Source organism: Emys orbicularis, chromosome 16 (assembly GCF_028017835.1).
Source record: "Emys orbicularis isolate rEmyOrb1 chromosome 16, rEmyOrb1.hap1, whole genome shotgun sequence".
Classification (NCBI taxonomy): domain Eukaryota; kingdom Metazoa; phylum Chordata; order Testudines; family Emydidae; genus Emys; species Emys orbicularis.
Genome location: NC_088698.1, coordinates 4,548,251 through 4,570,886, shown reverse-complemented (window position 1 = coordinate 4,570,886; position 22,636 = coordinate 4,548,251). Strand labels below are relative to the sequence as shown.

Sequence of the window (22,636 nt, the reverse complement as noted above, 5' to 3'; positions counted from 1 at the left end):
GAACTGCCAGGCCCAGAGGTGCCGGGCTCTGAACTGCCCGGCCCAGAGGTGCCGGGGCTCTGAACTGCCAGGCCCAGAGGTGCCCGAGGCTCTGAACTGCCAGGCCCAGAGGTGCCCGAGGCGCTGAACTGCCAGGCCCAGAGGTGCCCAAGGCGCTGAACTGCCAGGCCCAGCGGTGCCGAGCTCTGAACTGCCAGGCCCAGCGGTGCCAGAGGCGCTGAACTGCCAGGCCCAGAGGTGCCAGAGGCTCTGAACTGCCAGGCCCAGAGGTGCCCGAGGCTCTGAACTGCCAGGCCCAGCGGTGCCAGAGGCGCTGAACTGCCAGGCCCAGCGGTGCCCGAGGCTCTGAACTGCCAGGCCCAGCGGTGCCAGAGGCGCTGAACTGCCAGGCCCAGAGGTGCCCGAGGCTCTGAACTGCCAGTCCCAGAGGTGCCGGGCTCTGAACTGCCAAGCCCAGAGGTGCCAGAGGCACTGAACTGCCAGGCCCAGAGGTGCCCGAGGCTCTGAACTGCCAGGCCCAGAGGTGCCGGGCTCTGAACTGCCAGGCCCAGAGGTGCCAGAGGCGCTGAACTGCCAGGCCCAGAGGTGCCAGAGGCGCTGAACTGCCAGGCCCAAAGGTGCCAGAGGCGTAGAACTGCCAGGCCCAGAGGTGCCCGAGGCTCTGAACTGCCAGGCCCAGAGGTGCCAGAGGCGCTGAACTGCCAGGCCCAGAGGTGCCCGAGGCTCTGAACTGCCAGGCCCAGAGGTGCCGGGCTCTGAACTGCCAGGCCCAGAGGTGCCAGAGGCTCTGAACTGCCAGGCCCAGAGGTGCTCGAGGCTCTGAACTGCCAGGCCCAGAGGTGCCCGAGGCTCTGAACTGCCAGGCCCAAAGGTGCCAGAGGCGTAGAACTGCCAGGCCCAGCGGTGCCAGAGGTGCTGAACTGCCAGGCCCAGAGGTGCCCGAGGCTCTGAACTGCCAGGCCCAGAGGTGCCGGGCTCTGAACTGCCAGGCCCAGAGGTGCCGAGCTCTGAACTGCCAGGCCCAGAGGTGCCAGAGGCGCTGAACTGCCAGGCCCAGCGGTGCCAGAGGCGCTGAACTGCCAGGCCCAGAGGTGCCCGAGGCTCTGAACTGCCAGGCCCAGAGGTGCCAGAGTCTCTGAACTGCCAGGCCCAGAGGTGCCGGGCTCTGAACTGCCAGGCCCAGCGGTGCCAGAGGCGCTGAACTGCCAGGCCCAGAGGTGCCAGAGGCTCTGAACTGCCAGGCCCAGCGGTGCCAGAGGCTCTGACCTGCCAGGCCCAGCGGTGCCAGAGGCGCTGAACTGCCAGGCCCAGCGGTGCCAGAGGCGCTGAACTGCCAGGCCCAGCGGTGCCAGAGGCGCTGAACTGCCAAGCCCAGAGGTGCCGGGGGTCAGCCCTGACAAGCCCCGGCACAAATTAAGCACTGGGCAAGTGACCAGTAAGAAGGGCATTATGGCTTCCCATGTTCAATACTCTTGGGGATTCTGGGTAAATGTGCTGAATTACAGGTAAAAAGATGCTCAGCTTCGTTCCCAGAGGTGCCTGGTATCGGGAAGACAAGCTGAGCTCTTGCAAATCATAAACCATCACCGCTTTCCCCTCATACAGCAAGTGACCTTTATTTCCGTTAAGAGAACAATAAAAATACAAGAAAGGACCTAGGTAAAGTCTCTAGGAGGGAGCACGGTGTGCGTCTCCCCTGACTCAGCCGAACGGCTGCCTGGTTCTGAGACTGTACAGTCCCGAGAGATTAAAGGTGCATGCACAGAAAGGAATAACTATTGCACGGCTGTATTCACCCCCGTCACCGCTAATAAAGTGACGCTAATGAGGATTGACTGTAGCTCGCAATCTGTTGACGAGACCCAAGCTGCAATAGGCCCCAGCTCCTCCTCCCTGCGGGGGGGAGAGGGGGGGATCGGCTGGGTTCATGGGAATAAATGACGTGTTTGACACTAAATCCCAGCTGTGTCCAAGGGGACGTTCCAGGATAAACTCTCCCTGCAAACACCTTCCCCAGCACACTCGGAAACATGTCCCTGTGGGGCAGTGTCAGACTAACCCCCTCCCACCTCCATTCCTGCCCAGCCAATAGAAACCCAGCGAGACCCGTGTTTCACTCAAGGGGGATTTGCCCCATTGGGTGTGTGGCTTCCCACCAGCCGTCCTTCAAACATGCCCCAAAACGGCACATATCTCAGCAAGCAGCAGGAAGGGCAAATACCCCCAGGCAGGAGAAACCACGTCACTGATTGACACCCCCAGGAATCAGTCGCCTGAGGCTGGCAAGGGAAACACTCGGCGATCACAGTGCCCATCACGCAGAGCCAGTAAGAGCAATTCCACCCCCTTCCCGGGTCCCCTGCACCGGAGGTGGGGGAAGGAGAAGGGAGGCACCAGGGCACGTGCTGGGAGAGAAGCAGAAGGCAGGGGGCAGCAATGGCTGCCAGTCTCCCGCATGCCCCACCCCTTTGGTGCAGAGTGTCAAGGAGCAAACGCGAGCCGTGTTCCCTTCCTGAACCATCCCCATCCCCCGACTCTGAACCCCTCGACGTCCCCTCCACGCCTGGCCCTGCTGGCGCAGCGCTAGTGCCACCCAGGCCTTGCTCCTCTCGCCCAGTGCCAGACAGGGAGGGGGTGCCAAGCCCCAGGCAGGCAGCCGAGGCTATAACCAGGGTCACCGGCAGGGGATCTAGCCTTGGCCGGAGACAGAGCCAGGTGCTCAGAACAGGGGATCGTTATTATAGGTCCGGCTCCCTCTGTGCCAGGGAGCGCTCTCCATCACACTCAGGAGGGGGTGCCATGGGAGGTGCTACCTGCTGTCACTGGGGCAGGAGGGATGCAGGGGTCTAGATGGGGGCTCTGGCTGTCACTGCAGCCAAGCCCCAGAGAGAGCAGGGAGGGGGAAGGGAGCTGGGGGAGCACGCAGCACGAGCCGATTGGTCACGTCCCACCAGGGCTGGTCCTCAACCGGCCCCAGGGGCCATTTTCTGAAAGGAGGAAGTTGCAGAGCAGGGAGAGACCCCCCAGTAATGCCCACCCTGCCCCAGGGAGGGCTCCTGACGGGGTGGGGGGCTGAGAGGCAGCTGTCAGAGGAGCGTGCAGTAGGATTCCTGCTCTTCAGCCTGTGCTGGCCTCATGGCCGGGGCAGCGTGGCTGCCAGTCGCAAACATCCGGTTCTCAGTGATGGGGTATTCTTCATCCGTAGTCCGAGAATGCAGGACGAAATCACCTTCAGCTGCAATCCGTGTCTGCTGCAGCTGAAATAGGGAAAAACAGACTTGGCGAGTTACTGCTTTCCAGACAAATCGCCCTTAGCCGGGGGCTCCGGGAGCAGCCAGGTCCCTGCGGCCGCCACCACCACGGACCCATGTGATACAGGCACAATTAAGGATTTGCACTATTGTTTTCTCAAGGAAGAATGAATCTTGACATTTCAGGTGCCTCCTGACCACACCCCAAGGCTGCTCTGCCCAAGCCCGAGCCCCCAGCCCTACCAGTCCAGGTCACATCAAGCACTCACTACTGTGTGAGCTGGCAAAGGAGGGAGATGGGGGCACAAGTGAACCCAGGTGACCATGGTGCACGGTGCAGTTGAATAGGTGGGAAGACCTGGGGGCGTCTGAAGTGAGGGGCCCCTGGCCTCCCCCAGCCAACGGGGCTTGTCTGGGAGGAGTCAAGGGAAGGAGCCCGGTGCAGTTTCTGTGCACACTGCTTTGTATGACTCAGTAGGACAGAGCAAAGTCCCCATGACAGAGACCGACAGCCCTAGAGTCGGACAGACGGGCAGGTCAGCGACTGCTGGCGCAGTGAGGAGAGACTGCCAAGGGCCACAGAGGCATCAAATGCAATTGCTGCCTCTCTTGCAGGGAGGGGGCATTGCTGCGGTGGGGAGATGGAACAGGGCCCTGGGCTATCCTAGCCCCTCCAGTGCACGGGAGGGGATACCCAGTGGGCTGGGCTGTTCCACCCTTAGACACAATATGAGCCACTGCAGGGAATCCTGCCCTTACCGGCACATTCCAGGGCTGAACCGCGGATCCATTGCGCTTCCGGCAGCATTGCTGGGCACAGCAGAGCTCAGCCTCCTGTGCAACCAGGTCCCAGCGGCTCCCCTGCCCCACGATCCCCGTTGGATCCGCCGGGTCCAGGATGATGGGCCTGAAATTCAGGGAGACACGAAGAGTCACGGTGCAGACTCCAGCCGGGCAGAGGCAGAGTCCAGCTGGGCATAACCCTGCTGCCTGACCCCTCCGGCTCTGTCCTGCTAAGCTCCCATCTGGTCCTTCCTAGGACACGGTGCGGCTAGTTAGTGGCTGCTGCCACCTGGCCAGACGGCCCAGAAGTTCTTCGCTTGCTTTAGCTGCTCTCTGCTCGCTGTCAGCCCTTGCCTCACCCTCTCTCTCAGACCCCGGCTGTCTCTTGGATCCCACCCGCCTATTCCCTCCTCCACCAGCTCCACTCCCCAGCCTCTCCCACACACTGGGTGTTAATAATTATTGCCACTGACAGTATTCACCCAGCACCGGGGTGTCTTGGCCACTCAGAGCATCAAAGCCCTGCCCCACTTCATGCTGGGGCTTCTCTCGTTCTCCTTGCCCCCAGGATGCTGTGTCTGGGGCATCTGCAGTGACAGCTTCACACACACAGGGAGCTCCCTGCCCCCCGCTGTGCAGGGGGGGATCACGGGCAGGGCCCCATCGCCACGGCGACAGGGCGCCGGGATGCACACACAAGGGTGGGGGGGTGTTTGCAGACACCTGGATTTGCAGAGCTGAGACTCCAGGTACGATCCCAGGGTTTCATTCGCAAAGCCGTAGTTGATGGTCCAAAAGACACAGAGCTTGGCGTGCTGCCGGATCAGCTCCAGCACCGTCCGGAAGCCCTCGGCCATGTTGAAGGCTGGATCCCTGCCCCCTCTCTCCCAGGCGTAGACAGACAGGAGCTCCAGCGCGTACTGGGGGGGCAGGGACTCTTTCCCCCCCAGCTTCTTTTTGTGGGGAAGGACGTACTGGGACGGACAAAAGGAAGAGAGGTGAGACCGACAGGCAACAAACCCTCATTCACGCCTAATCCGTGCCCCGAAATCCACTCAGAAAGGGTGGGAAGGGCTGGGAGACAGGGCAGCCAGGACTGGGGCAGTGGGAACTCCCAGTGGCAGGGCCCTCTCCGGGGTACCTTGGTGCCTGCCGGGCCTCCAGCTGGCTATTCCCAGCATGACTCTGTCCCCCAAGAGCTGCAGGGGGGTGTGGGGAGCCCGTGCAGCTGCTGTACCTGTTTGTACCAGCGTTTCACCAGGCGGATCAGACTCTTCAGTTTGGTGGGGAGAGCCATGACGAAATTCCTCTGCAGCTCGGTGAAGCAGGGGGAGAACTCGCTCCCTTCGGGATCGCTCTCCGTCAGCCTGATGTACACCTGGGGGTCGGGTTTATAGCCTCTGTACAGCTGGCCTAGCAGAGAACGAACACAGGCGTGTAGGCCAGGGGTAGCTAAGCACCCTACGTACCCGAGTGCTGCGGGTGGCATGACCACTCCCCACTCCGCTCCCTGTGCCCACTACTCCGAGTGGGGCCTGGCGTTACAATCACAGACCCAGTGCCCATTGGCTCCTGACCTTTCCCTGCGATTTTCTCTTCCCCTTCCCATAGGAACTACTTTGCGTGGCAGAAGGATACACTTCAGCCTGCTCACTCCCACCTCAGATTGTTTTTTCCAAGGTTTTTTGAAAGGAAGGGGAAAGTGAAAGGGCCAGACTCCATCCTGGGCAGGGGCCGGTCCTCACAGTGGGCTCCTGCCAGGTGCACCCTTGGCCTGCCCGCTCAGCCGGGCTGGGGCGTGACCCAGCACATCGCCCGTGGCTGGCACAGCTGCGCCGGCCCAGAGAATTCATGCAGCTTGTGATGATTGTTTCTGGAGGCCCCTCAGGCCTGTTGGCAGATCAGAGCTGCTCTGAGGTGATGAGCAGCTCTCGTGGGGCGGGGGGCGAGATGGGCAGGAGGACCGGAGGGCACTGTCACCAGAAAGGAGCAGGATTTGGAGCAGGACTGAGGGGAGCTGGGCTGGGAGTGCTAGTCCTTAGCTGGGTCCAGCTTGTAATCCGGGTCCTCCCCCATCCATGCATTGCCCCTCCTTCCCACGGAGCTGAGCGAGTGCTTGAAGCTACCAGGCTCCACTCTCTGAAAGTCCTGGGCGTCATTCAGATAAGGCCCTTCCCTGAGCGCCATGTGGTGTCCTCCAAATGCTGCCTGCTTGCTCCTGAATGGGTCAATTTAAACAGTGACTAACAACCCCCCCGCCGCTATTGGCTGGTGCCTCTGTTCTGAATCACAGGTGGGCAGGACAAGCGAGAGGAAGAGAAGCAGTTTAGGGGAGGTACAGGAAACGCAGTCCCTGGATGGTGCTTTCTTTTGATGCGGGCTAGTGCACAAGGAGGAGATCAGGTGTGCATATGGTGTGCATGTGTGATTGCCACCTTCTTTACCTGGGATCGAACTGGGGTCCTGCAGAACTACAAGCATGGTACAATGTGAGCTAAAGCTAAAACGTACGGTAACAGACTCCTCTGCTCTGTGGAGTAGATAGAGAGGGGAAGCCATAACCCACACTGACCAGTGGGTGAGGCACATCCACGCGCTTAAACATCCACGTGAATTTACACCTGCAAAGCTAGACACGTGGGATACATTTGCAAATCATAGTGGGGGAGTTTGGCCATGGATTCCCCTTAAAATCTCCTGGTGTCACGTGCTTACAACTCAGCACACCACAGAGAACATGGAGCCATCGCTATCTCGAAAGTAGCAACAGCTCTGGCAACGCACCATGGGAATCCAGAGAGACTAGACGGTCATTGAGAAACACGGTCCCTGCCCTGGGAATCCAAAACAGTGCATTTTACCTAGAGCGTCGAAAGCCGGCAGCACGTCAAAATCAATACGTTCACCCATGGTATTCGATTTTAGGGTAAAAGTGAGCACACGGGGGTTCTCCCACTTTGTTTTCTTAATGCTCAGCTCTAGGTCTTTTCCCAGGGACTCTCTGCATTCCTCCAGCCTTGTCTGGATTTCAGCAATGATTTTTTTCCGTTCTGCTTTCAGGGCCCGGAAATCCGTAATCGAGCTGACAAACACGACGAGGTCCACATCGGAGACGTCTTTCAGGGCCGTGCCCTTCCCCGATGAGCCGGCCTGGAGACAGAGAGAAAGAGGTCCCACTGAGTCCTTCCGCAGAGCGCTCAGCTGTGGCCCTCCCGCATGGAGGAGCTGCTTCCTGTGCCACCCTGGAGACACCCCCTGTGGGACATCCCACGCTCACTGACGAGTACAGGGTGGGATCAGGGCCGAGCTGATGTGGTTTTGGCCCGTGGCTGTGGCAAAGTGAGTCCTGGCCTTGGGACTGAGCATCAGAGGAGCAGGGAAAAGGGGCTTCCCCAAGAGTTAGGGCTGATTCTGGTCTCAGTCACAGGGGTTTTACACCTTGGATCTCAGCCGCGTCCCTCCCGCAGATTCAGGCCCTTGGTCAATTCTTCATTTGACGTCAGCAGGTGACTCACGTGAGTAATTGCTCCCCAGTGGGAGGCAGAGTGGTCTGGGAGGGGAAATCTGATAAAGGACGGGGCCTGGTGATCTAGTATTGGTGGGGCCGGAGGCCCAATGTTGGTACCAGTCGTTATTTAAGGGCCCAGGCAAGGGCTTCCGGGGAGGGGCGGAGGGGTCCCCAGTGGGGTAAGAACCATTTGAGCCCGGAAGGGGGCTGGCAAAAATGAGTTATTTTTGTTTGGACCCCTACATATCTCTGGAAGGTTCGTCCGACCTCACTTGTTAAAAGCCTGGAGGAGACCATGTGCAAGCACCGCAGGGGGGTGGCAGGGGCAGCAGTGCGCCCAGCTGGGAGGGGGGCTCAGGGGTGAGCTAAACAGCCCCCCGCCCCCAGCTTTATACCAGGTCACTAGTGTTGTTAACTTTCCTTACACTAGCGGGTCGCATGCTGCGTTGCTCACGTGGCCTGAGCTGCGTGTTTCCAACTTCTTCAGTGCACGCAGCTCGGCAAGCTTTCGAAAAGAATGTGACAGATTCTCTGGATGTGACGTATTGCCGGGCTGGGGGCTGGCCAGAGTGATGACAAGGGGCCCGGACGGGGCATGTGGGATCAAAAGAAACAGCCTGGGGGGGCTGGAGTGGGGGCAAGGGCCCATCCGAGGCTAACCATCACCCTAAAAGTGACTACGTCTCTGCTCCCCTCCCCCAGGCCCCTGCGAGGTCACTGCCTAGCCCATAGCCAGAGTGACTAAACAGCGATTTTAGTGCAAATCCGGGGGTTTCGGTTTTCGCCACGGCCATTCTCCACCCTTGACTCTGGCATCATCCCCTGCCTGATGCAGCGCAGCCTCAAATGCCAGACCCGAGCCCCGTGTCCCAGGGGGCCATCGCTCGGGGGGGGGTCTCCCTAAGGGAAGGGCAATTCTGCAGGTATTTTGCCTGCCCTCTGGCTCTCCCCAGACACAGCCCTGCACAAATACTGACAGTGACCATCTGTCCCCCATTTCCCCACACTGGAGTCCTGCACCTGGGAACCAGCCCCACCTCCCCTCTCGCTCGCCCCTTCTTTAGACACAGGCAGAGGGGTCCCCGACGCTGCGCCGTGATTCACAACAGCATCACCCTAGCTGTTGTACACTCACCATTGAGTACACTCACCTCTGGACTGTTCCCCCTCCCCTTCCCACTCCCCCCAATGCCTGGAGAGGCAGGGTCGGGCTGGTCTGTGCACCCCATCTCCATCGCTCACCTTAACCACCTTCAGCACCCGCATTGCAGAGCCGGAGTTTCTGAAGCAGTTTTGGGTCAGAAATAGGAAGATGGTGTGAATGGCTGTGCTGATCTGGTTCTTGAAAACTCTGTTGGGCTGCAGGTCGTTGCTGATGAATGTATCGAGTTCCTCAGCTGGTGTCTGGTAGAGCCCCATGACTGGTGGTGGTGAGGAGACAACAGGGGCTGCCTAGGACGGGACTAGCCTGTGTGTGCCCCTGGCAGAGCAGGACTGTCTCTTGCTCCTTCTGGACTGCAACAGGCACTGGGTGGGGAGGGGAACAGCAGCTGCAGAGGGTTGCTTGCTGCACAGAGGCCTCGCCTCCTTTCATTTCCTCAGCTCTCTGATCAGTTTCGTTTCTCCCACGATGCTTTGGAGTCCGCTGCCCTGCGCCCCACTTCCTGGCTGTTAGCTGGAATCTCTCCCTGCCTTCCCAGAACTGCCCGGGTGCCGAGCTCAGCTGGCCTGGTCATTGCTAGGCATGCGTGGCCCTGGCAGGGTGAACACGCAGCTCTACCGTTACTGTGTCTCAGTGATTTCAGATCCCATGTTTTCACTCGGCAAGTTCCAGATGGTTCGAGGCCAGCTGGATTCTGACAGTCCTGCCCTGTTTTTCCACCTCCTGCATCATCAGCAGTAATCCAGGGTCCGCAGGCCAAACTCTGTCCTCCCCTCCTCCTGCATTCCCCTCCCAGGGCTTGCGCAGGACTCACTCACTGGCCCTGGAACGGGAATTTAGCCAATCAGTCTGTTGCTGGTGCATCAGGAGTAGAGCCGAGGTGGGCAAACTACAGCCCGCGGGCCACATCCGGCCCCTGAGCTCCCAGCCGGCCCCTCCCTCGCAGCCTCAGCTCGCCGTGCTGGCAGCGCGGCAGCGTGGCTGGCTCCGGCTGGGCGGCCCGGCTCAGGGGTGAACACAGGGTGCCCTGGCAGGGCCTCCCCAACAACAAGGGCCCCCGGGGCGGGCACTCGGGCAGCTCAGCACCGGCGCACCCCCCGCAGGGGGTGGGGGGGGCAGGGGAGAGCAGGGAGGGAGGCTCACCCACAGCCTCAGGGGAGCAGGCAGGTGGCAGGAGCGCGGTGAACACGGCCGGAGGACTCAGGAGGACATTTGAAGGGGAAACCGCCGCTTCTCTCCGGCGGCGCGGCTGCCCCCGCTCCTCCGGAGTCCTCCGCCCGTGTTCGCAGGGCCACATTCCGAAAGGGGCTGGGGGGGCCCCAGGGGGGCAGTTAGGGGCAGGGGGTACCGGGAGGGGGCGGTCAGGGGACAAGGATCAGGGGGGTTGGATGGGTCGGGGGTTCTGAGGGGGGCAGTCAGGGGGCGGGAAGTGGGAGGGGGCAGGGGCCAGGCTGTTTGGGGGGGCACAGCCTTCCCTACCGGCCCTCCATACCGTTTCGCAACCCCAATGTGACCCTTGGGCCAAAAAGTTTGCCCACCCCTGGAGTAGAGTGACCATACATCCCGTTTTGGCCAGGACAGTCCCTTTTTTAGCCCTGTCCCATCCCTCCTGACTTTTTTGGCAAAAGTGGACATTTGTCCCGTTTGCTCTTGCCAACTTGATCAGTCGACAAGAGCAAAGGGGACAAATGCCCACCTTTGTCAAAAAGTGGGATGCAGAGGAACGTGTGGGGGGGAGGCGGGAGAGCAGCGATGCCAGCCCCGCGCAGGGGGGGCAGGCAGGGCTCGGGCGAGCAGCAACGCCAGCCCCAGCCTTTGGGAAATATGGTCACCCTATGTAGTATGTGCATCGCTGCTCGCCCAAACCCTGCCTGCCCCCCGTGCAGCGGCAGTCTAAAAGCAAACTGCATGTTGAGAATCATTAATAAAGGGCTAGAGAATAAGACAGAAAATATCATATTGCCTCTATATAAATCCATGGTACACCCACATCTTGAATACTGCGTGCAGCTGTGGTTGCCCCAGCTCAAAAAAGATATATTGGACTTGGAAAAGGTTCAGAAAAGGGCAACAAAAATGAATCTGTCTGGGGATTGGTCCTGCTTTGAGCAGGGGGTCGGACTAGATGACCTCCTGAGGTCCCTTCCAACCCTGAGATTCTATGATTGGGGTATGGAATGGCTGCTGTATGAGGAGAGATTAATAAGACGGGGACTTTTCAGCTTGGAAAAGAGACGACTAAGGGAGGATATGATAGAGGTCTATAAAATCATGACTGGTGTGGAGAAAGTAAATAAGGAAGTGTTATTTACTCCTTCTCATAACATGAGAACTAGGGGTCACCAAATGAAATTAATAGGCAACAGATTTAAAACAAACAAAAGGAAGTATTTTTTCACACAACGCACAGTCAACCTGTGGAATTCCTTGCCAGAGGATGTTGTGAAGGCCAAGACCATAACAGGGTTCAAAAAAGAATTAGATAAACTTATGGAGGATAGGTCCATCAATGGCTATTAGCCAGGATAGGCAGGAATGGTGTCCCTAGCCTCTGTTTGCCAGAAGCTGGGAATGGGCGACAGGGGATGGATCACTTGATGATTCTGTCATAGAAATTTCTGTCCATTCCAGCTGAGGAATAAGGAGAGACGGACACAGCTAGCCAAGCAAGGAGCCCCGGGAGGGGCGATCCGTTTATTTCAATTGCAATTGGGTTCGAGCTCATAAGTCAGCAAGAACAGAGAAAACACTTACACCAAAGCATTATATGCAGTTGCTTATGATAATCTATCGCTCTATGATTGGCCAAAATTTGCTATCATTACCATACATAATTAGCAAGCTACATGTATCTGCCCCTCTTATGACCCCTTATTGTTCATCTATTTGCCCCCTCCTCCTTGCTTATTTTGCAAACTAAGCGGTTAGCTATCTACAGGACGGAGGCACAGAAAGTTCCATTGTCTCCAGGTTTGGAGTTTGGCTACATTTCCTCTTGAAGGAACTTCCTGACTACCTATAGCTGACCCTGCATTTTGTCCTTCTTCTTTCTCCCATGTGTACGTGACAAATTTGCCCCCTGGCAGTTAAGTAGAATAATTTTATATCAATTCCCTGTTCTGTTCATTCCCTCTGGGGCACCTGGCATTGGCCACTGTCAGAAGACAGGATACTGGGCTGGATGGACCTTTTATCTGACCCAGTCTGGCCGTTCTTATGATCTTATGTTCATCTGCTTCACATTAATGGGGTATTCTTAGTCGATCTTCCCAGGCTGCTGGATGTCACCTGAACCCCTCAATCCCGGTCTACGTCTCCTGTGGCTGAAACAGGGAAGCGCAGCAGTTGGGGATCACTCCCACCCAGAGGAGTCAATTGTCCCCATCTTAGTCCCAGGTTTCTAGAATCAGCTAGGCCCTAGGGCCACCACAACCATGGGCCCGTGTCACAGGCACCGTGTTTGTTTCACCTGATAAGCGGGACTGTCTGTCGAGAGAAGCACCTTTGACCTTGGGAGGTATCTGCAGTGTCCTCATGGCACTGCTGTGGCGCTGGGGCCAGACCTCGATCCCACCCTGTCAGGACGGGTCACTCCAGGGAGCCCAGCTGGGGGGTGGGGGGAATACAGGACATGCAGGGCAGAGGGCTCGGGAAACTGTGCTGGGAGAAGGTGGAGCCAGGGCTCCCCCATGCCCGGATAGCAAAGGGAGAGCGAAGGGCCAAGCCCTGCCCAGAGGACGGAGGGGGCTGCACAGAGGTTGCAGGGACTCCCCTGAGGTTACCCTGCCTGCACCGAGTGCAATCTGCATCTGGGTGTGAGAGGGAGAGGCCTTGCTGTGAGGGGAGGGGGCTCCCCGAGGCCTGGCCCATCTGTCCCCTTGTGCATGGAGGTGGGGGCTGGTCCCAGGTCTAACAGAGCCCCTCCCACATGGACAAGGAGTCCCGCCCTCACCAGTGCAGGCCAGGGCTGGAGCGCGGATCCAGCGGGCTTCCGGCAGCATCGCGCCCGTGCAACTAGGTCCCAGCTGCTCCCCTCCCCCCGATCCCCGTCAGATCCGCCAGGTCCAGGATGATGGGCTTGGAATGGAGAGAGACACGCAGTCCCGGTGCAGCCTCTAGCCGGGCAGAGGCAGGGATCCTGCAGCCTGGCCAAGCACCACGCTGCCCCCGCGCCCACGGGCTCTGTGCCGCTTAGCTCCCGTCTCACACTGACTTGGACCAGATCTGGCCAGTTGCACCAGCCAGGCCTCCCTCTCCTCCCAGCTGCCAAGTGTATACGTGGCTCTCACTGCCCTCCAGCGGCCCCTCGCCCACAGGGCCCCGGGGTGGGATCAGGCCCAGCGTTACCGGAGCCTTAGGGGGAGGTGCTGCCTCCCCGGTGACCCGCTGAGCCCCAGTAGCTTAGGGCAGCGCTGAGCCCTGCCTTGCAGCGGTGCTGCACTGGTACATCAATCCCCACCCCATGCACCACTCCCGACCCACCTGGCAGCGCCCTCCCAGCTCCACCCCTCTCCACCTCGATCGCCCCCCAGCACCTCCCCCGCCCAGAGCGGTGCAGAGCAGCTGGAGCGTCTGGGGAATCGGAGCCGGGATCAATACATGGGAACATGCGGAGGGGCTGGCATTTCCCAGCTCTTGGGTGCTCAGCTCGGCTACCGTACTGCTCTTTTAATGCCATGCTTAATATCATTTCCTAAGCTAAACCAAAAAGTTAAAAACAGAAAAATCCGTCATGGGGAACCAAACCGACCCCCAGCCTGGGTCAGGATCTTTAGATGCACAGCACAGACCTCTGCCCTTTGTAAGGGAGTAACTGCTCGCAGTACTTGGCTCTTATCCTCCATGCGGCCCAGGCAGTAAAGCTGGGGAAGAGAGAGACACACTTTGCGGGTGGGTTCACACCTCTCTGCTGACGGCAGAAGAGAGACTCAGGGTTCAGTCCCTGGTTTTGTAAGTGAGAATGATCTAGAGTCGTAAATCCTTCTGCCCTGTGCCCCTGCCTCGTCTCTGTCGCCTCCTATCCCTGTGCTGTGTATCCCTCCCCCCCCATCCTGGATCCTATACAGTCCCCCGGCTCCTTCCCTGCCCCACTTTGTGCCTACATACCTCCCACCCTCCGCTCCTACAGTATCCACCTTCCCTCTAGCTCCCATCTCTCCACCTGTTCCCATTCTTCTCTGCATCCCCCGCCCTCTGGGTCCTGCAACCCACCCTTCCCCCTCCTCTCACCTTATTTATCACCTGTTAAGGCTGATCCCCCACTCTGGCACTTCAAGTGCAGAAGGTGGGGGCCCGCAAGGATTCTAAACGTTAATACTGGCCACTCCAGGCTAGTATTAAACTCCCAAGGTTACAGCTTCTCTCTGACCTTGGATGGGTAGATGCTGCCACCACCCAAGTGCAAAAAAACCCTTTGGACCCACGAAGGCACACTTGGGAATTCCTCCCTGTGGGATACCCTCAAGCCCTTTCACCCCTCCCCTCCACTCCTCCCGGGGAAGAGCTGAGAAAGAAAACAAAGAAAATCAGCTGTTGCCACCAGCTAATTAAACAACATGCACAGCAAAAATCCAATCCTGTTCTTAAAAAAAGGTAAATGTTATTAAAAACAAAAAGAAAGAAAATACCTCTGGAATTTAGGCTACTGCTAGATTTAAAAAGAGCAAATATAATAATTAAGCATCAGGAATGGTTTTCTTGAGGTCCAGCTTAAAAGTTACAAGCAAAAGAAAAGCACAGAGGAGTCCACAAGCCATAAAGAAATAAAAGCGAAACCTAATCACATCTCCCTAGACATTTCCTGATCTAGTTACATATTGGGGGGACGGATAGCTAAGTGGTTTGCACATTGGCCTGCTAAATCCAGGGTCATGAGTTCAATCCTTGAGGGGGGGATTTGGGGCAAAAATCTGCCTGGGGATTGGTCCTGCTCTAAGCAGGGGGTTGGACTAGATGACCTCCTGAGGTCCCTTCCAACCCTGATATTCTATGATCTGGGGTTTCAAATAAGTAGTTTCTAGGGATGGTTTTTCATACCTGGCGCAAGCTGCTTACAGCATAGCTGCTCTGTGTCTCCTCTCCGGAGAGAACAACAGCAGCCAGACAAAAGGGGAGTCTTGTTTCAATTTTAAAAAGTTCTAGCCTTCCCATTGGCTCTTTTGCCCAGGTGCCCACTCCCTTCCTTTTACCTATGCATGCAGTGAGACTTTTAACCCTTTACAGGTAAAGCAAGCAGAGAACAGCTACCAAGGGGGGTTTTACAGCTAACTGGCTGGCTGGGTGTCCATAAAAGGGAGCTCCTCACCCCCCCTTCATTTATCACATCACCCCTTCTCCATGCCAAGGTGGCTGCTTGCTCCTCTTTCTTCACAGCCGAGGTGCCAGCTGGGACAGTCTTCAGACCATAGGAGAGAGATTCCCCCGTGACACTACGCCCCATATTTGTCATAGTAATATTATTATGGCATCATGATGATGCATTTTGTACAAGATGTGTCATATAAGGTGTCATTGGAAAATTTATGATTTGCTGAATATGATTATCCTATTTGTGTGCATGTATCATTTTTGTATCAGAAGTTATGAATATTGACTGTGTATCTGTATTTCACATGTAGGCACACCTGGGTGACACCCACTAGGCAAGATGCTTCCAGTCTAAATAGCTGGTAGTGAAGGGCCCATTCATAGAATCATAGAATATCAGGGTTGGAAAGGACCTCAGGAGGTCATCTAGTCCAGCCTCCTGCTCAAAGCAGGACCAACCCCCAACTAAATCATCCCAGCCAGGGCTTTGTCAAGCCAGGTCTTAAAAACCTCCAAGGAAGGAGATTCCACCACCTCCCTAGGTAACCCATTCCAGTGCTTCACCACCCTCCTAGTGAAATAGTGTTTCCTAATATCCAACCTAGACCTCCTCCACTGCAACTTGAGACCATTGCTCCTTGTTCTGTCATCTGCCACCACTGAGAACAGCCGAGCTCCATCCTCTTTGGAACCCCCCTTCAGGTAGTTGAAGGCTGCTATCAAATCCCCTCCTCACTCTTCTCTTCTGCAGACTAAACAAGCCTCTCCTCATAAGTCATGTGCTCCAGCCCCTAATCATTTTTGTTGCCCTCCACTGGACTGTCTCCAATTTTTCCACATCCTTTCTGTAATGGGGGGCCCAAAACTGGATGCAATACTCCAGATGTGGCCTCACCAATGTCGAATAGAGGGGAATGATCACGTCCCTCGATCTGCTGGCAGCGCTCCTATTAATACAGCCCAAAATGCCGTTAGCCTTCTTGGCAACGAGGGCACACTGTCGACTCATATCCAGTTTCTCGTCCACTGTAATCCCCAGGTAATGGGCCATTAGGGAAAACAATAGGCCTTAGGAAAAGGTTATCTCCCTCCCCTCCCCCCAGCCTTCCTGAGAACGCTTACTCTGACTCTGCAAGGCCATGTGACCAGACCACATGTCTCTGGACTCCATTTTGGCTGCCTGTATTTTTCCACAAGCTGGGCTGGGAACTGGTTTTGGAGCAAGGGGTTACTGCCAGATGCTAACGCTATATAAGGGAGTGACATCATCTGTTGTTCTTCACTCCCCCATAACTGAACACCTAAGAAAAGCTCCAAAAAAAAAGGACTTGGAACGGGGGTGGGGAGCCCAAGCTGCAAAGCAAGAGCAGTTTGTGCCTTGAGAATCTGCGCGCCTGCGTGTATCATCAGCCAGGGTGAGAGATCGTTAATTCAAATCCTGTCCTTCTAGTATGTTAAGTTTGCGTTTTTGTGTATTTACTAGGTAATCTGCTTCGATCTGTTTGCTATCACTTATAGTCACTTAAAATCTATCTTCTGTAGTTAATAAACTTGGTGGGGTTTTTTGCTTTATCTAAAACCAGGTTGCCTTTGACTGAAGAGCCTGGAGAAAATCTCAGTTTGGTTTAACACAAGCATATTGTGCATCTCCTTCCCACATCGCGGGGAGGGCGAACTCTATGAGCTTACATTGTACAGATCCCTATGCAGTGCAAGACGGTACAATTCTGGGTTTATACTCCGGGGGGGAGGGGGGGGGTATGTGCCTGGGGAGCTGGGAAATTGGCTGGTGTCTGCTGGTTGCACTCAGGTAACCGAATTTGGGGGAGTGGCGCTACCTGCTGTCGTGTGGGTGATAACGGGGCCTGGGTGAGGCTGGTTGTGTCCCCAACCAAGGAAGCAGTGTGAGCAGGGCCAGTCCAACTGAGTGGGTAGAGGAGCACAGCAGTTTCTCACAGCTCCCAGACTGCACCCCAGGGGTGACAACCTGTCACGCCCCCTCCTCTCCATTCTGGCTCCACAGCAGTGCCCCGTAGCCAGGACCAGCAATTGCAAGGAGAGCGGTGCTCAGCCCTGGGATGGAGCATGCTCGGTTGCTCTGTGGAGCTGCTGCAGGTGAACTCTGGTCACAGGTAGCAGCTGTGAGGGTCTAGAGCATGCTCAGTGCAGAGGGACACTTCAGAGAGCTTAGCTGCAAAGTTCATAGGATCCTAGAATCTCAGGGCTGGAAGGGACCTCAGGAGGTCATCTAGTCCAACCCCCTGCTCAGAGCAGGACCAATCCCCAACTAAATCATCCCAGCCAGGGCTTTGTCAAGCCGGGCCTTAAAAACCTCCAAGGAAGGAGATTCCACCACCTCCCTAGGTAACGCATTCCAGTGCTTCACCACCCTCCTAGTGAAATAGTGTTTCCTAATATCCAATCTAGACCTCCCCCACTGCAACTTGAGACCATTACTCCTTGTTCTGTCATCAGGTACCACTGAGAACAGTCTAGATCCATCCTCTTTGGAACCCCCTTTCAGGTAGTTGAAAGCAGCTATCAAATCCCCCCTCATTCTTCTCTTCTGCAGACTAAACAATCCCAGTTCCCTCAACCACTGGCTAGACAGCCCCTACAACCTCTGGCACGTCACACTTTATTGTTAGGGGAACCCAGGAGCAGCAGATAATGAAGAGAAACAACTGTTATTCCCAGAAAAGATGGGGGTGAATTAAAAGAAGGACACAGGACCCGAACCGTAACCAACCCATCACGCTGCTCTAAGCGCCAAATGCCACAAACAGAGTAGCAAGGCCGCCTCGCCCCTGGAGCGTCCCCACTGCCTCAGCTGGCTGGTGGAGTGGGAGCTCCGGGAGAGGGGCTGGCGTCTCTTGCAGGGAAGCCCTTATCTCTCTTCTGGGTGCAGTGGGTCCCTGGTGGAGTCAAACCCTGGCTGCTCCTGGCTAAGGGTTGCCAACTTTCTAATCACACAAAACGGAACACCCTAGCCCTGCCCCTTCCCCAAGGTCCCACCCCCTGCTCACATTCCCTCTCCCTCTGGTTCGCTCTCCCCCACCCTCATTCACTGAGCTGGAGCAGGGGGTTGGGGTGCAAGAGGGAGTGAGGGCTCTAACTAGGGGTGCGGGCTCTGGTGTGGGGCTGGGAATGAGGGGTTTGGGGTGCAGGAGGGGGCTCTGGGTTTATGGGGGGGCTCAGGGCTGGGGCAGGAGGTTGGGGTGCAGGCTTACCTCGGGTGGTTCCCAGTCAGCAGCGCAGCGGGGCTAAGGCAGGCTCCCTGCCTGTCTTGGCACCACACTGCACCCTGGAAGCGGCCAGCAGGTCCGGCTCCTAGGCGGAGTGGGCCAAGAGGCTCCGCGCGCTGCTCTCGCCTGCAACCACTGCCCCACCCTAGCTCCCATTGGCCGCGATTCCCGGCCAATGGGAGTGCGGAGCCGGTGCTTGGGGCGGTGGAAGCGCACGGAGCCTCATGGCCCCCCGCCTAGGAGCTGGACCTGCTGGCCTTTTCCAGGGCACAGCGCGGTGCCAGGACAGGTAGGGACTAGCCTGCCTTAGCCCCACAGCACTGCCGACTGGACTTTTAACGGCCCGGTCGGCAGTGCTGACCGGAGCCGCCAGGGTCTCTTTTCGACTGGGTGTTCCGGTCGAAAACCGGACACCTGGCAACCCTAGCCTGGCTCCGGGTTCAGGAAGCCCTACTGGGCACACTGGCAGTCAGCCCTCACAGACGCAGGGCAGTCTTGGGGCCCTCTGGTCCAGATGGCTTCTGCTGGGATCAGCCCTAGGGCTACGTCCCCTCTGGCTGCCAGAGGCTGCCAGCTCTTCTCACAAACACTGTCCCTGCCCCACTCGGTGCCCGTCAGGGTGATCCCAGCACGGGCAGGCTCTCCAGGGCCTCCAGCTTGTCCACTGAGCTCCTGGCTTAGCCCCCACAGGCTGCCTGTGTCTCTCCAGCACAGACTGAACAGGCTGGCTGCATTCAGTACCATAGTCTCTGTGCTGCTGTCTGCAGGACCTACTTATCCCAAGCCCCCAGACTGGCAGGGGGAATAAATTCTCCATACAGCCACCCTCCCCCCCCCCTTCCTAATAGCGTCCCCCAGGGAAACAGATACATTCTCCCCCCAAGTACCTCTCATCTTTCCTGCTCTACTGTGGAAACCCAGCTGGACCCATGTTAAATGGGCATCCCTGTTACATTCATTTTTATGGAATAAATGTGCCCAGAGCCTCAAAGGTGTTAACACGAGCAGGGCCGGCTCCAGGCACCAGCCTAGGAAGCAGGTGCTTGGGGCAGCCAATACAAAGGGGCAGCACTCCGTCCGCTATTGGGGCGGCACGTCCGGGAATTCGGTGGCAGGTCCATCATTCCGTCTCTTCCTCTTTGAGCTGCCGCCGAATTGCCACTGAAGAGGAAGAGAGGGAGTGAAGGAAGAGTGGAGCGGCGCGATTGAGCTGCCGCTGAAGTACCGCTTTTTTTTTTTCCCCGCCGTTTGGGGCAGCAGAAAACCTGGAGCCGGCCCTGAACACGAGCCTGTCACTGTACAATATCAAACAGTCAGTGTGGTTCGGGGCTCTCGGCCTGCTCAGCCCCATGGCAAACAAACCAGTACATGTTTTGTTAACACCTTTTATTAAGAATACCAGAAAAGAAGGAAAAACGTTAAAGCATCTGAAATGTAAAGTATTAAGTTCGGTTTGATTTTAACAACGTCCCTGCTTCCCTTTCCATTAGCTGTAGAAAGTCTGTAGCTAGGAGACCCCTGTCTGATGTATCTAGGATGATATCTAAGATGGTAACAACTGTCAGTTTGGGGAGGGGGGGGAGAAAGTGAGTTGAGCTGGTTTGGAGATGTTGCGGTTAGGGTGCCAGCCTGCTTCCTTTAAGACAAACACACACAAGGGGCGAGAACAGAACAGCACAGAGACAAATTGCAGCCTCTGTCTCTGGTGCTGACTCATTTGCATCCTCACTGCTGGAGAAACCCACCGAGCACACGGTCCAATCAGCCGCTACTGGCAAACCTGTACCAGCATCGGACGATTTAGGGCATTGCTTTTAGCTGCCTCTTTGGACAAAGGCTCCCAGCAGTGATGCAAAATGTGCAGTCATGGGCGGCTAAGCCAGACTCTTGTTAAACAGAAGGCAAACGGCGAGGGGTAGGAAAGAGAAAGTCTTTTCTTTTCAGCCCCCCCAAAATGGAGTGGTGGGTGAAACAGCCCAGCCCCTCATTATTTAGGCCTGATTTCTGATGCACCCATTTTCGCTGATTGATTTTTGGCCTCACACTTCTCTTGTTTACCAGGCAAGATCTTAACTCCGGCCTTGAGTTGAGTCACATCAGGAGGCCGTTTGGTTTAGACTAATTCAGTCTGGCTCCCTTTGCTCCCAGAACACCAACACTGATGACAACGGGTCGTGACATGTTATGAACTTTCACTCACTTCTCACCGTTCAGCGCACTCCAAGGGTACATTAGTAGACCCAAACATTATGACATCACTCAAACAGGGATATGCCCCACTGGGGACATGGTCCCCCCCCCCCCCCCAAGTCATCCCTCAAACACATACACGCACCCCAAGCAATTAACATGGTAAACAATTAACATGGTAAATAACTCAGCAATCAGCAGAGAGGGGAAGTACCCCTGGACAGAGAGAAAATGCATCATAGACTCTGATGTCACCAGGGACTGGAGGGGAGGAAAAATCTCCCAAGTGCCCTCCGAATGCCAAGGGAAATGCCTGGAGATCACGGCCACCTCCCCACCAGCTGCACAGAGCCAGTCAGTGGAATTGCCCCCGCCCTTAGGTGGAAGTCGGAGGACGAAGGCTGGGCAGCCGGGGAGATGGCGCAGGGAGACAGAGGGAGAAGGGCAGGGTTGTCCTCTGAAAGGAGGCAATTGGCCTTGAGATGCTCCCATTTGACTCCCAGTCTGGGTGCAAAGTTAATAGAGAAGCAGCCAGTGAGTCTTGTTTTCCTGCCGTTCTCCCCCCCCCCCCCCCCCAAAAACGTCCCCGGGCTCTTGGGCCTGTTAATCTTTTTCCCCAGCCCCTAGCCCCGGTGAAGCAGCGTTAGCACCTGGGGCCCGGTCCCTCCTGCCCTGGCATCATGCCAGCGTGGAGTGAGTCCGAACGCTGCCGCTCTGAGTCAGTAGCATTTCCCGCCCTCCCTGCCGCGGTGTCAGTGACAACGCAGGGAGCGAAGCGCTCCGGGGCCTTGTCTACACACATCGCACCAGGGTGAGATCGTCGAAATAGTGCAACCGGAAAAGCTATTCCGGTGGAGTGCACTCACAGCGGGCACCATGGTGCATTGTGGGTAGGTATCCCAGCATCCTCCACACCCCAGCTGGCTCCCTGCCTTATGGAGAATTTTGCTGTGTATTGACACCCCCTGGCATTGTAGAGAACTGTGGGAGTCTGGGATTTAATGCCAGGATTCCCTCACCTATCCCATAATTCACCTCGCTACCAACCCAGAGAGAGGCCGCACTGTTGTCCATTGCTAGGGGAGGACACGCCATCCTGTCGTTGTCGGAAGGGCCTGGCAGGCAGGTGGGCTCAGCAGAGGGAGAGTCGCATAAGGCTCATGGGGAGCATCAGGGTGAATTCAGACAGACACGGGAATAGACCAGGCCAGGGCTGGAGCTGCACAGGAGACCTGTCCTTGGAGGGGGCGGGATGGGGACGTAATGCTCATGGGGGCAGGGTACTGGGTGGAATGGTCCCAGGCCTGGCTCACTCTCAAGAGCTGCCCATAGCTGGGGAGTTCTCTCCTCTGACTGCCCAGGAGTGCAGGATGGTGTTGGGATAGGGAGGCTCCAGTGTTCCCATCCACTCACAGGCAGGGGGACCATGCCACATGGGGACTACGGGAACTGGCCACATCCTCCTGGAGATGAGACCAGGCCAGCCCAGCTCCCATGGCTCAAGGTAGCATGAAAAGTAGGAATGGAGGGAGCCCCCAGAATTCCCCCCCTTCCTGTCCACATTCCTTCTGCCCCCCAGCCGGAGCCGTCCCCGGAGGGAGGGCTGGAGAGGTGTCTCAGAGGATGGTGCAGAAGGACGGCTGCTGGACCGCCATGGCTTCGTTACTGGTGTAGGCTGGCCCACGCTGAGGCGCTGAGACTGGATGTTCTTGCGCTCCAGTGTGGATCTCAAAGCCCCTGCTCCCTTTGAGGGTTTGCTCAGGCTGGAACAGGAGCACACAGATATTGGGGATCAGTAAAGAGCCAGCGACTGCCCCCCATTGGTGCCAGGTCTCAGGGGCCAGCAGGGGCCCCTAGTGCTGCAGCATGGAGACCCTTTCCTGTTGCCTGGGGATAACGGAGGGCAGATGGCAGCCCGGCCAGCCAGGGAGAAGAGCTGATTTTCGAGGGGAGCAGCCATCTCAGGCTGCTGGCACCTCCTGGCCAGACCCTGCTGGGATCAAGGTGTCCAGACTTGGCAGTTCTGGGCCCAGATTTGGCAGTGCCCTGGGTCCTAAAAGGTCACTGCTCCTCCCTCCCCCGTGTTAGGTCTCTGGGGACGGAGGAGCTGCTGGGGGTGGGGGGTGGCAGGGACGGGGAAAGGAGAGGGCCTGGCTGACCTCAGGAGAGAGGCTGTATCTGCAGCAGCCTC

At 57.1% G+C, this 22,636-nt stretch overlaps 1 protein-coding gene across 1 annotated transcript in view; it reads right to left on the bottom strand.

Moving 5' to 3' along the window:
• Window positions 1-1,590: 1,590 nt before the first annotated feature.
• The window catches only part of LOC135890535 (2'-5'-oligoadenylate synthase 3-like), a 29,719-nt gene continuing 8,673 nt past the window's right edge, over window positions 1,591-22,636 (bottom strand). Inside the window, exons 6-11 of the mRNA XM_065417955.1 lie at window positions 8,785-8,994; window positions 6,896-7,184; window positions 5,272-5,447; window positions 4,758-5,008; window positions 4,011-4,158; window positions 1,591-3,257 (exon numbers count right to left, since the gene is read on the bottom strand). Coding sequence (XP_065274027.1) covers window positions 3,087-3,257; window positions 4,011-4,158; window positions 4,758-5,008; window positions 5,272-5,447; window positions 6,896-7,184; window positions 8,785-8,994 — 1,245 coding nt within the window. The 3' untranslated portion in view covers window positions 1,591-3,086. The remainder of the gene's footprint in view (window positions 3,258-4,010; window positions 4,159-4,757; window positions 5,009-5,271; window positions 5,448-6,895; window positions 7,185-8,784; window positions 8,995-22,636) is intronic.